The sequence below is a fragment of the Tachysurus vachellii genome, chromosome 22, assembly GCF_030014155.1.
Source record: "Tachysurus vachellii isolate PV-2020 chromosome 22, HZAU_Pvac_v1, whole genome shotgun sequence".
Classification (NCBI taxonomy): Eukaryota; Metazoa; Chordata; class Actinopteri; order Siluriformes; family Bagridae; genus Tachysurus; species Tachysurus vachellii.
The window spans coordinates 11467396-11479863 of record NC_083481.1 but is presented as its reverse complement, the minus strand read 5'-3'; the positions used below and the strand labels follow the sequence as shown (position 1 = coordinate 11479863).

The window sequence follows — 12468 nt, the reverse complement described above, 5'->3', positions numbered from 1 at the left end:
AAATTAACTGCAAAGGATTTTCACAAATCCAGGGAATTTGGCACTCATGAGGTTGTACAATGTTATGCTATTTGTGTTCAAATTGTTTGCAAGGTTGTGTTTTGTGTCTGTTTCTCCCACAAAAGCATGTTTTTCAAATGAAAACATACTTCTATAGTAGTTTTCATTATTTAATTGGAGACCTTTCTTTTAAAATGTATGTATTGTGAGGATGTATTTTATATCATTCCAGAAGTCAAAGTTTGTTGGAGGTACAGTTATAAAAAGTTGTACTACTACTGCATGTTTCTGCTATAGTAGTGAACTTGATGTAGACAGATTTGTGTGTAACTATAATATATATACAGTCATGTGTTGACATTAAAAAAAGATCAGTTATACCAATACCAGTGATATTTCACCATTATTACCAGAGTTGATAGCACAAAATTAATGCAAACAATCCATTCAATACTAAATAAAAATAACATTTATTGATTTGGTCTTGTGTCTTGTGAATATTAGTTTATTAATGACTGCATCATGCATAAAATTTTGGTGTCCACTTTTGCCATTTAATAATACCATAACTTTTGTCTTACTATGTAGTCATATAATATATAATATAAAACTCTTCTTCTTTTAAATTCTCACTGAGGGCTAAAACCCCTAAAGATGAGACCCTAGAACCGCCCCTGACTTTCAGTACACAGAAAAGTACCATATAAATGTAACAAATTATTATTAATTATGTAAACTGTAATAAAATAACATTTAATTTATAATCATGACATATAAAAACATGTTTCTGAGTGACACCTGAAAAGGAAACTGAGTTGGATTAAGTATATTTCTATTTAAGCCTGCTTGGGGTTAAACCTCATTTGTCACATTTACTGGAGATTTTCATCTTTTCACCACTACAGAAAGATGTGATACAACTTCAAAAAAAAATGTAATAAATAATAAATAATAATAATAATTTATAAATAATAAAAATAAATTACAGAAAAAAATGTAATAAATAGGCAGAAACCAAAATGGATTACAATTGTACATTTTATTTATTTTTATTCATTTGAAGAGAATCCTTTGGCTGCCAGGAATTGGCCCACTCCTTGCCACTAAAAAAAAAGAAGGAAATTTGTTTTGAACTTGTACTTGGGTGTTTCCAATAAACCTTTTAACAAGGGTAAAGCACACATCATTACAGAACATGTAAGTATAACAGTTTAATTTTCCATCTATGAACTACCACCACCATTTGTGAAACAGAGCAGATTAATAACAAATCATTGTAGCCAAAAATAAATAAATAAATAAATAAAAATTAACAAGATAAAGTAACTTAATAATGCATGCAATAATTGATAAAGCAGAAGAACAGAGGAATACATACCATACTGGACAGGGCTCCCAGTCAACCAACATTTCTGCTTTGCCCTGTCAAGAAATTAAAAAGCATTAAAACACATAAATTCAATTCTTAGCATAAGGCTATTATGATTGGTTATAGGCACTGAGTTTCATTGATACAAAGGGTCATTGTTGATATTTACAGCATCTGATAATGAATTTTTCAGCACAAGCTCCTTCCTAATCTGTAATTCAAAAAGACTAAACACATAAAAATGATCTATCTAACAATTATGGTATGTTTAGTATGTATTGCCAACACACAAGGAGGTTTCTAAATATTTTATTACACTCTGCATACTGTGTACACTATGCATTTCTTGTATGACTGTCTAACCGTTCTCACTCTTTCTCTTACAACACTCCTGATGGGGAAAGTCTCTAAGCGAGCGTGATAGGAGCAATCTGTGAACATCAAAAACATGTTTCACACATTTCTTAGATTAGGCACCCGCTTCGAATGTTATCACACTATTGAATGGATGTTATCAGTGGTTAATGGGACCATCGATATGGTCCAGTTGGGGCATGCTGTGGCTACTGGAAGGCTCAGAAGGTTGTTATCATCTATCAAATGCTCAATCAATGAATACAACTACAAGAGAAGACTCCAGATCCACTCAGAGGAATCCAGTTGACCGGGAATCCAGTTCACCGATGACTGGACGTCGACTGGATAACGCGGCAACGTTGGGCACTTTCCTGGTTAATTGTTTCAGGTAAGACCAATTAAATGATAAAACAGAGCATTTAAACTGTTATTAATTAGCCAATAAGCGAAAACAATACAGAAAACGTGTTTTAAGGCGGCGATGCATGAGTGTTGACATGAGATAACCGTGTTGAAATGGTGTTTGTAAACGTTATATATTACGTTATTAGCATGTTGTACGTGCCTGTGGCCTGGTATGAAATAAGAACCGTGTTGAAATGGTGTTTGTAAACGTTATATATTACGTTATTAGCCTATCTTTACGTTACATACGTGAGCATTAACGTTACTAGTATGTTTTTACGTGCCTGTGGCCTGGTATGAAATCATAGATATCTACACTTAGATGTCGCCTTAGCTACGGCAGTTCATTGGAACGAATGCGTCAATAGAGCCGCCATCTTGGAAAGGGGACCCCTCCTCTTTAATGCATCAGTGTAAATGTAGGCAAAGAAATAAAATCATCATAAATCGTCATGAATGCGATTTTCTAGTTTTTTTTGGTCGTTCCAACGGTCAGACATGTATTTATCATTGAGTCCAGATAAAATTTAAGTTTTTGATATTAAGATAATCTACTTTTCCAAAATATAATGCATAGTGCTAGTAAATCTTCAGGACGAAAATGACAGTTGTACAGTAAGCTGCAGTCTTTTGGCTCGAAGCCTTCTCTCCTGAGTGCTATTGTCCATGACTGACATCTCTGTTTATCACTTGGGAATCTACAAACAGATTCAGATTATTTTATTTAATGCCATGTCAGCAATCAAAGCTATTTTCATGGCAAAAATTCAATTACAAAAACACAAATATAATATAAATGCAATAAAACCAAAACAAATATAAACAGCAAGTCATATTATACTTGTTTTTTTAAATTAACATACGATAAAAAAAACTCAAAACCTTTTCAGGCATAATCTCATTAAATATGTCCTTAAGTGAACGTGCTTGTGTTAAGTCCAGGACAATCTAATAAAATATGTTTGACAGATAAGGGAATCTTACAAAACATACATGAAGTTGGGTCTTCACCTTTAAACAAAAAAGCATGGGTCAATTTTTAATTTCCTTATTAAGAGCTTTGGAATCTACAAAACTAAAGGGTAACTAGCATGAATTAGCTGCGGTCGTTAACCAAGGACTGAAAGAAACCAACGTAACCAGAAATATAATTTCGTAACATTCAATATCATAAAACACATTCTCACTTGTGAAATGTAATCCCTTGCTGTCTGGTTTTTAGATTTCATTCATTTGAACATCCAAACGCAGCACAAAAGTCCGGCATCGTCCATGAATTTGAAGTACAAGACCCCTGTTCCAAGATGGCGGCGGTTTTGATGCATTTTTAGAACCCCAAAGCGACATCTAAGTGTAGATATCTATGGTATGAAATAAGAACCATGTTGAAATGGTGTTTGTAAATGGTATATAGCCTATGGTTATTAGCCTATCTTTACGTCACATACGTGCGCATTAACGTTACTAGTATGTTATTACGTGCCTGTGGCCTGGTATGAAATAAGAACCGTGCTGCAATCGTGTTAGTAAACGTTATATACAGTGATCCCTTGTTTATCGCGGTTAATGGGGACCGGAACCCCTCGCGATAGGTGAAAATCCGCAAAGTAGGATTGGCCCTAAGTTTGACCTTTTCACTGATGGTCATCATCTTCCTCTTCCTCTTGTGCTCACTAGAGGAATCTTTCACAGGGGCACGGCGCTTAGGAGGCATTGTAAGGGCTTAACAAAAAGTTAATTTCGAACACAATACGCGAGACACAGTTGATAGCGTGAACGAGAGTGCCGAGATAAAACAAGGGAAGAAGCTGGGAGAGGATGCGATGATGCGCAACCAATCAGCTCAGATCTCGCGCCGGGAACCAATCATGTGCCTTGTCTGAGTGCCCGTGGGTATGTACAAAGCCTCTGAGAGAGTTTCTCTCTTTGTCTGGCATCCTGGGAAACCGTTTTTATTTTTATTTTTTGATGAATATTTTTGAAAAATCAGCAATGCACTGAGGCCGCGAAACTTGAACCGCGAAGTGGCGAGGGATTACTGTATTACGTTATTAGCCCTTTACATATGTGAGCATTAACTTTATAAGCATGTTTTACATGCCTGAACAGAAAATGTGTTTTAAAGTGGCGTGACCTGAGATAACAACCGTGTTGTAATTGTTGTAAATGCTATATATTACGTTAATAGCCTTATCCTTACCTAAAAACAGCTAAAACCAGCATAACTTGGTTTTAGTTTGTCTTTCAGCCTGGTTTTAGCTGGTGTAGCAAGCTGGTCTAGATGTGTTTTTGTCACTTTTAAGATGGTCAAGCTGGACTTAGCTGGTCAGGTGACCCACCAGCTTAACCATCTTTGCCAGGCTGGGAGGACCAGCTTAAACCAGCTACTGCCACCTTAAAGATCGATCGATCGATCAATCTATCGATCTATCTATCTATATATCTATCTATCAATCTATTCTATCTATCTTACCAAATACATATACCTCACCTGCATCGCATGTTTACTGATGCGTTTCAGTCTTTTAGGCGGTGATAAAAAAGTACAGTATGGGTTGCACTTTGCTTTATCTAATAATTGCCTAATATTTAGATTTCAGATATGGGAAAAGCTGTTAAGCACACACGCTTCAGGAATGTTAAGATTAAGGTGGTGAGGAGGTTCTATCACGGGCTCTGCAAAGTTTTCTTACCTTGGTCAAGCTCCTCCTCAGCCCAACTCCAAACACACCCACTCTTTGGACCCTTCCACATCTATTACGCCTCAACAGGCTGAACCTGACGATGTGGCACCAAGCTGTAGTTTATATTCTGAGACTGCATACAGTAAGGCAAAGAAGAGAGAGCTTCATGCCTGGGATGCAGTCAAGGATGACATGCTTAAGGTGTCGTTTGAATGTTCAGCACCAATCACAACCCAGTGTGTTGTCTGCCTAGAAAAACATGCTGATTATAGGTGCATTGAGTGCAGCACCACTGCAGTGTTTTGTGAGGCTTGTCTGAAGAGGACTCACAGAAATTCACTGCATCTTCCTGATAAGTGGAATGTAAGTAAAATAGCATATGTTCATACATACAGACAGCAAAGTCACAGTAATTTCAACAGATTCATTCGATTCTTTCTAAATTGTTTTGGTACTATGTCGTATCAACTGTTAATGCAGAGTTTTGCACCAACCCTGATTAAACACACCTTAGCAAGCTAATTAAGGTGTTCAGGAATACCAGATAATTGCAGGCAGGTGAGTTTGATCAGGGTTGGCACAAAACTCTGCAGGAAAGAGGATCTCGCGGGCCAGAGTTGAGAACCTCTGTGTTAATGTCTTGAGTTTTAAAATCTTTCTTACAGAATGCCTACGATGAGCCATCCTCCCTGGGGTTATTCCTATATTTACCTGAAGGCCATAACACCCATACTGTGTACACAAAGGACATGAAGGTCATTGTTAGCACAGGTTTGTCATTTTACAAAATCCTGCTTGCTTTAAATCCTGATTCCAATAATATCAATCATTAAGCTATAGGTGACACACTCAATTGATTTAGTCTATGCTGATATGGTAGTCTCAATAGTAGTAGTTGTTTATATCTTTATTTACCTCTTTTAATTTGGCAGGACGGCTCTGCACTGTCACAGTCGATATGTGTGCGTGTGAACCAGAAACCTGCACACTGCTAAGGTATGGGCTCTGGCCAGCAACAGCCGACAAGCCCCAGACAGCCTTCTCCATCCCTCTGCTTGAGCTTTTTGTTTGTCTGTCACTGGAGTGTCAGGTTTCTGTTGAGGGTTTTTGCAACACCCTGCGCTGGAAAAATAACCTCACACTTGCAGAGGTAAGTCAGTTTACAGAAGTCAGTTTGAAGCCTTGTCTGTGAAGTGAACATTTCCGTTACTTTCATGGAAGACTAACGAGTCCATATTGTAGGGCTGTACAATTAATTGTTTTTGATTTTCAATTTAAATTTTGATTCAAACAATTACAAAAACAAGATAATTGAGGTAAAACAATATTGTGCAACAGTTTTTGTGCAAAATATTTTTCTATAAAATAACAACTGAGTGTTTTTACCACCATCACCAGATGTAATATGTGAACCTGTAATGTTTTCACTGACTGCTGCTTATACCGTAGGTCAACACCCTTTACAGAGCCCTGGTGGGAGAATCCATATCCCATTTTAGGCATCACCACTTCAGACAAAGAAGTTCGGTAGATGTTTGCTCACAATTAGATGATGGGACCACATGCCCAGCATGTCCAAAGGTTGGTTCTAGTTCTAACATGGTTCTTTTTTGATTATACAGAATTATCTGATTTGCAGATATCAATTGCCATATGGTCTTGGAAAATGCAATTATGGTTAAAGTATTATAATAAAACAGTAACAGCATAAGTGTATAAACCTGGTGCAGACACAAAACCAGGATTACTGTAACTGTTTGTTTTCTAGGCGGATGGAGATATGATCGTGACACTGGATGCCAACTTTGGCCTTGTGAGGAAGCAAAGCTCAGGGACAAGTGCGGTTGAGCCATTACATGGAACCCGCATGTTTGTTGATGAAAAGGATGTAGAGGACTACCTGCTATCACATCTTGACAGCTCAAAGCCTCACGAAGTTAGTCATAGTTGCAGAATACTTTATTAGGTCGGAGTCCATAAAATATTAGATTTAACTTGTGGAAAAAGACCATTATTCCTCCCATAAATTCAATGTTTTTATTAAATCTTTAGGACTGCAGTAACTTTAAGGCTGGCAATGTGTTGAGGTCACAACAACAAGCAAAGAAACTTGATGTTACAGGAGTGTTTGGAGCATCCTGTCGTCATGAAATGCCCCTAATGTTTGTCAACATGAGCCAAGGAGAACGGCAAGTCTATGCCATTGTAGTGACATCTCTTACTATTTACCCAGTGTTCCAGAATGATAATTCCCCTGTTTGATTCTAGCTATTCATAAAATGCCTAAAATAGCATGACCCTAACATAAGCCATATTTTATTTCATTTTTTTTAGTCACCAAATATAAACCTCATGGAATGTATATTAGAGATTCCAAAATATTACAAAATGTAAACTTTACCACAATTCTATAATATTCACTAATATAAGAAAACATGAAAAATGTTTTGGATCATTCTGAGTGTTCTTATTGAGTATTTAGGTATTGATTGTGATGCTGGAGATTGTATAATTATTTTTAACTTTTCCTCAGTATAAAGTGTTTTATCATTAACATTTTTGTGTTGAAATAGATTAGCCTATCCCCTGTATGTCATCGATGCGCTACTTCAAAGATGTGAGGACAAGAACATACAACTGCGAGTAGTCTATGACATTGCCTGTGTTGTTGCCTCACATTTGCAGGTAAGTACCATTTTTTTTTTTTCTGTGTAAAACTGAATTATTGTTTTGAGAAAATACCTTGACACATCAACTCAAAATTGTCATACTGTGGTCAAACAGAAATCCGGGGAGGGCATACCACACAACATCTCGTTGGCCGTACCAGCATTTCATGTTTATGGACACAAATTGCCCTGCCAGGTAATTCATTGACGTCATAGGGACATCAGGACATGTTACACACATAATTCACTCCTTGTTCACTCCATTTTTCCTGTCTATGCACTGCAAAGCTGAAATTAGTTAGAAATGCCTAAAAATAATCTTTAAGCTAACATTTTTCTAACCTGGTGTTTGTCTAAACTTGTTTCAGAGATGCAATGTGTAGGACAATCCAGTGGAACTGCTTATCTCAAATCTGTCTGGGTCAAACTAATCACTATAAGCAGAGGATTGTTTTAACCAATTTAGCTTCCTTTGTTTATTTTTATGCAGATTACCATCTAATTTTTATAATAATTACATGAATATAAAGTAATGAACAGCTTTGCTATTTTTATTAATTTAAAGATAAAATAACATAAGCTGACCCCTAAGGCCCTCTCCTGCTCTGGGCCTTGTCTGAATGGTCAAGGTGAAGGCATTACACTCCACTTACATTACATACAGTATACCTACCTGCTGCTGTGAGAGTGCGGGGATTTTAATTATGCACCATAAAAGTCCCATAACAACACCAGCAGCGCAGGAATGGGTGGGAAATAACTAGACACTAGACAACAGCAGTGTGAGTAAAGGAAAACATCACATGACGCGCAACTGCGCACAGCAGGCATATGCATATACACACAAACATGCCCAATATGAACATCGTAGGTGGACTACTTGATTACTATAAACAAATTATTTACACAGCATTTCTATAGGAATGATTCTGCCCCAAGCTTTTTGATTCATGTAAGTGGTTGAACACTGTAACCGTGATCACTATAAGCAGTAGGATCATGCTCAGTGTCAGTGTACAGTATGTGATATTTTACCACTTTGCTTTAATCATAGATCAAGTACAGTACCAGACGGCTCGATGGGTTTGGGCTCACAGATGGGGAAGGAATGGAAAGGCTGTGGTCTTTCCTCCGAAGATTTGCCAGAGTCACAAAGGAGATGACTCCATCTCATCGCCTTGACCTACTGACTGATGCCCTTTTGCATTATGGATGGAGGAAATCAACTGACCTAAGGTTTGTCCACTGCTCTATAACCTTTCAAAATTTTGTGCTGGTTGTTCACTGTTTATACATTTTATATTTTCTGGAGTGAAGCTAATCACACACAAATTGGGAAGCATAAGTAGATTAAACCGTCTTTTCGGAAGTGCAGCTCCTGCAAAGACTAGACAAAGCAGAGAAAATATCGATTCTCGCTCAAGAAGATATCTCCTCTGTCATCAGAGAGGCACCAGGTAAACAATACACATAAGAAGCAGGTAACAATAGTTGAAGATGGGAGAATTTTACATTCCATTTACAAGTGCATTTTGCACAAGAGTATGTAGGATTGACGTGTGTCTTGGTTTCTGTTATTTTTGTTGTGTAGTATTGGTTTCTGAAGGAGACATGGAGAGATGGAAAAAAAGGGAGATGGAGCTAGCCCAACAGAAACAGAAACCAATAAGTAAGGAACTTAAGTTAATGTCTTGAATACTGTAAGAAGGTCATGAATATTATTAACAAAGAATATTGCAAATGTTAGACTTACCTTTCCATGTACAGTAATAAAATATAATCCTGTAAGCTATGTGAAGAAGTAACATGAAATTAATTATTTTATTAGAGTGGTAGTAATGTCTTCTTTATTTGTTCTCCAGACACTGTCTGTAGATGGAAAAGGGACTACATCATCAGACTGATTCAGTTCTACAAGTTCAAGTAAGAGTTTAATGTGTTTATGTAAGACTATGGTAATTACAGCTGTCTTTATGTGCCCTGCTGATGTGCTTCAACATGTGATCATAGTAACAGCATAGTTTTTAAGGAAACTGTCACCAGTGCTTATAAATGAAGATTTGCAATAATTCTGCAATACTTGAATGTGGTGTAATTAGTAATCAATTACCACCAAGGCCTTACTTGTAACATATGTTTGGTCAGGTGTACCACAGTAATGCTTTCTGCTTGCTAGCTACTGAACTTTTTGTAATGTGTAGATCTGGGACTCGAGAGTCACACAAGGAGGGTGAAACAGAGTAAGTAAGCAGTAATCTGTCTGTTACTGTTCTCTGATCAAGTGTGTACATACCATTTAATAATAATTATTTGCTGACCATTGTAGAATTGAGGACTCTCTGCTGAACATGGAGAAAAAACACCACATTAGGAGAAGATGGCAAGAGTCTGATTCAGACTTCCAGTCTACTCTTAAAGATGTGGACCGTGAGCTCAGAGGCCGACTGATCTGCAAGGCTAGAACTGAATCAAGGGAGAGAGCAGTCCTCCTCCACCTGAAAAGAAAATATCCAGGTAAAGTGCTGTGGATAAGTAGATACAATGAAACATTAAGTTTCAACTTAAAAAGGACTATAATACAAATGAATACATTCATTTTTCTGCATGCGTGTTTCCTAACTTTGCTTCAGATGGGCAGGGCATTGCCATTAGACTCTCCAAGCAGGTAGCAAGCTCCAACAAGAGACTGAGACAGGCAATAAAAGAATACAACAGCATTCAATGGCCCCCGCAGATGAGCATCTTCCCTGCGACAATTGATTTTCAGGAAGCATGTGATCCCTCTTGGCATGTCTATTTCTGCTTTGATGACACTGTAAGTATAGTTACTTAACCCTAGTAACCACACAGCAGTCACTCTAGTAACCATCTGACAAACTAACTACCTGCCAATCGTATTAGAAACCACCTGGTAACATTGACATAGCACTTTGTTTTCTTTTGTCTCCTAGATTGAAGAAGATAATGTTTCGAGGAGTCTAAAAAGGCGAGGGATTGATGCCTTGCATATGAAGACTCGGGCAGCTGAGGAAAAGCGCATGCTTTACCAAGAAATGAAAAGTGTAACTGAACATCTCCATCAGCAGCAGCCTTTCTGTGCTCTGCCATCAAAGACACTGAGCAGCCTGGTGCAAAAGCTGCTCTCATTCAACGTCTCCATCAGCTGGAAAGAAAACGACTTCAAGCCATTGTGATGTTTCACCCACATGTACCAGACATTGTTCCTGCAGACAACCCCCACTTGTGTCAGGCCCTCCCCATGCCAAGCATACAGACACTGGTATACAATGATAGTGATAATGATGACAATGAGGATGACAGTGAGGATGAATATGATAACTAGCACTGCAGATTTTTTTTAATTTCCAGTTGAATCCTTTGAAACAAATACTGTATAAGTTTGTAAAAAATAAAATGTTTTCCACAATGAGTTATTGTCATGTTTTCAGCCATTGTCACAGCACACTTGAGGTCAATGAAACGTGATTAACTTAATAAATGACTTGTACAATGATTTTACAGTCATAATCCACAAGACAGTGTGTCACATACAGTAGGTTCTTACATAACGATTATTGGCTTGAAATGCTCCTGAACTAAGTTTATGTGGATTAATTATTTTTTATTTTCCCATTGGCTGCTTTTATTTTATTTTTACATTCTTTGTTCAGTGAATTTATTCCATTTAGTTTTATATAGTTCGTTGCTATGGTGGTTGCTATTGACCCTGCTATCACTGAAACCAGAACCGCTGTTTCCATCCGAATTCTACCCCAAACCTAACCCTAAATCGCGTAGCTGTATCCCATCTAACCAAAAACACTGTTTCGGCTAAAATATCTTAAACAACTTATGTACATTTGCTTAACGTAGTTAATCATCTAGATGCAGTATAATTAATAGTTTGTCTGAACTAGATGTTGAGATATTCAGTAGATAAATGTTTTTACAGCCCTACATTGCAAACCAGAAAAACTACAATTTTAGTGATGATTTGTGTCAAGTTGCATTGCGCACCTGTTGGGAATTGTAGTTTTTTAAAACATTTGTTTTTCTTATAATTGGAGGTTGTAAATAGTGAGTTGAGAGTACAGTGAGGAGTTTAGGGGATTGTAAACACATTTATGCAATCAGATTTTAAATATTTAATTGTTAAATAGGTTAAAATAAATTCATTTTAACCATATTTGACAGTGTCCCAAGTTGACTATATTGACATGATAACTGAGGTCAAGAGCTCTCATTAACAGTTGGTCCCATGTCTGTAGCCCCTTTTGTTGCCTAATTATAAGCCTTCAAAAATGCACAAAGGTGATGATTCAAAGGTCAATATTTCAAAGCAGGAGCCATGTAGATTCTTCATACTGACATATGTTATTCTCCAGGTCAAGACCTTTGTAACGATGTATTTGGCTTAGCTCTACAACAAACTTTTCATGTTCTCATTTCAACGTACACAAGCCATCTCAGGTGTAGTTTCAGAGAGCACTTTGAAGGCTCAATAGGGTTAGATAAAATAGCTTTTTGTTTGTTTGTTTGTTTTTGTTTGTTTGTTTCTGGCTGTGTAAACAGACCCCAAACCTTGAGGAATACCTGGTCAGTGGTCCACACACACAAACTGCATTTCTGTTTGGGCTTATATGCATAGGCTTTCTATTTATGTTAATGCTGCTATAATAATTAATAACTAAGACCATAGTCTGATGGGTAGTCGTCTCCGATTGTAGGCTACTTGTAGTAGATGACTATTAGGCCTATTGGTTGCCAAAACCTAGATTAGCAAACATTATACATAATGTATGCTCTCTTGCATCTTCTCTAGCCTATTTATTTCTGTTAAAATGTTTTCTTTTGAGCTCTACTAAAAATGGCAAACAGGCCTATTTAGTTTACCCATTAGAGTACCATTTCCCTCCTTCCAAAACCTGTCACTGTGAGAAAGTAAATGCTTCAGCTATGTGTACCAAATCTAGTATATGAAGCC

General features: G+C 37.2%; 1 protein-coding gene across 1 annotated transcript; it reads left to right on the top strand.

The window, feature by feature from the left end:
* Window positions 1-2060: 2060 nt before the first annotated feature.
* LOC132838346 (uncharacterized) lies at window positions 2061-10914 on the top strand. Its single transcript, XM_060858624.1, has 17 exons — window positions 2061-2114; window positions 5069-5178; window positions 5481-5586; window positions 5748-5965; window positions 6265-6396; window positions 6584-6751; window positions 6868-7004; window positions 7389-7500; window positions 7600-7680; window positions 8539-8718; window positions 8851-8941; window positions 9076-9153; window positions 9347-9407; window positions 9686-9724; window positions 9811-9998; window positions 10115-10299; window positions 10436-10914. Exons 3-17 carry the CDS (start codon window positions 5565-5567, stop codon window positions 10676-10678), a joined length of 1935 nt encoding a protein of 644 aa, XP_060714607.1. The 5' UTR covers window positions 2061-2114; window positions 5069-5178; window positions 5481-5564; the 3' UTR covers window positions 10679-10914.
* The last annotated feature ends 1554 nt before the right edge of the window (window positions 10915-12468 follow it).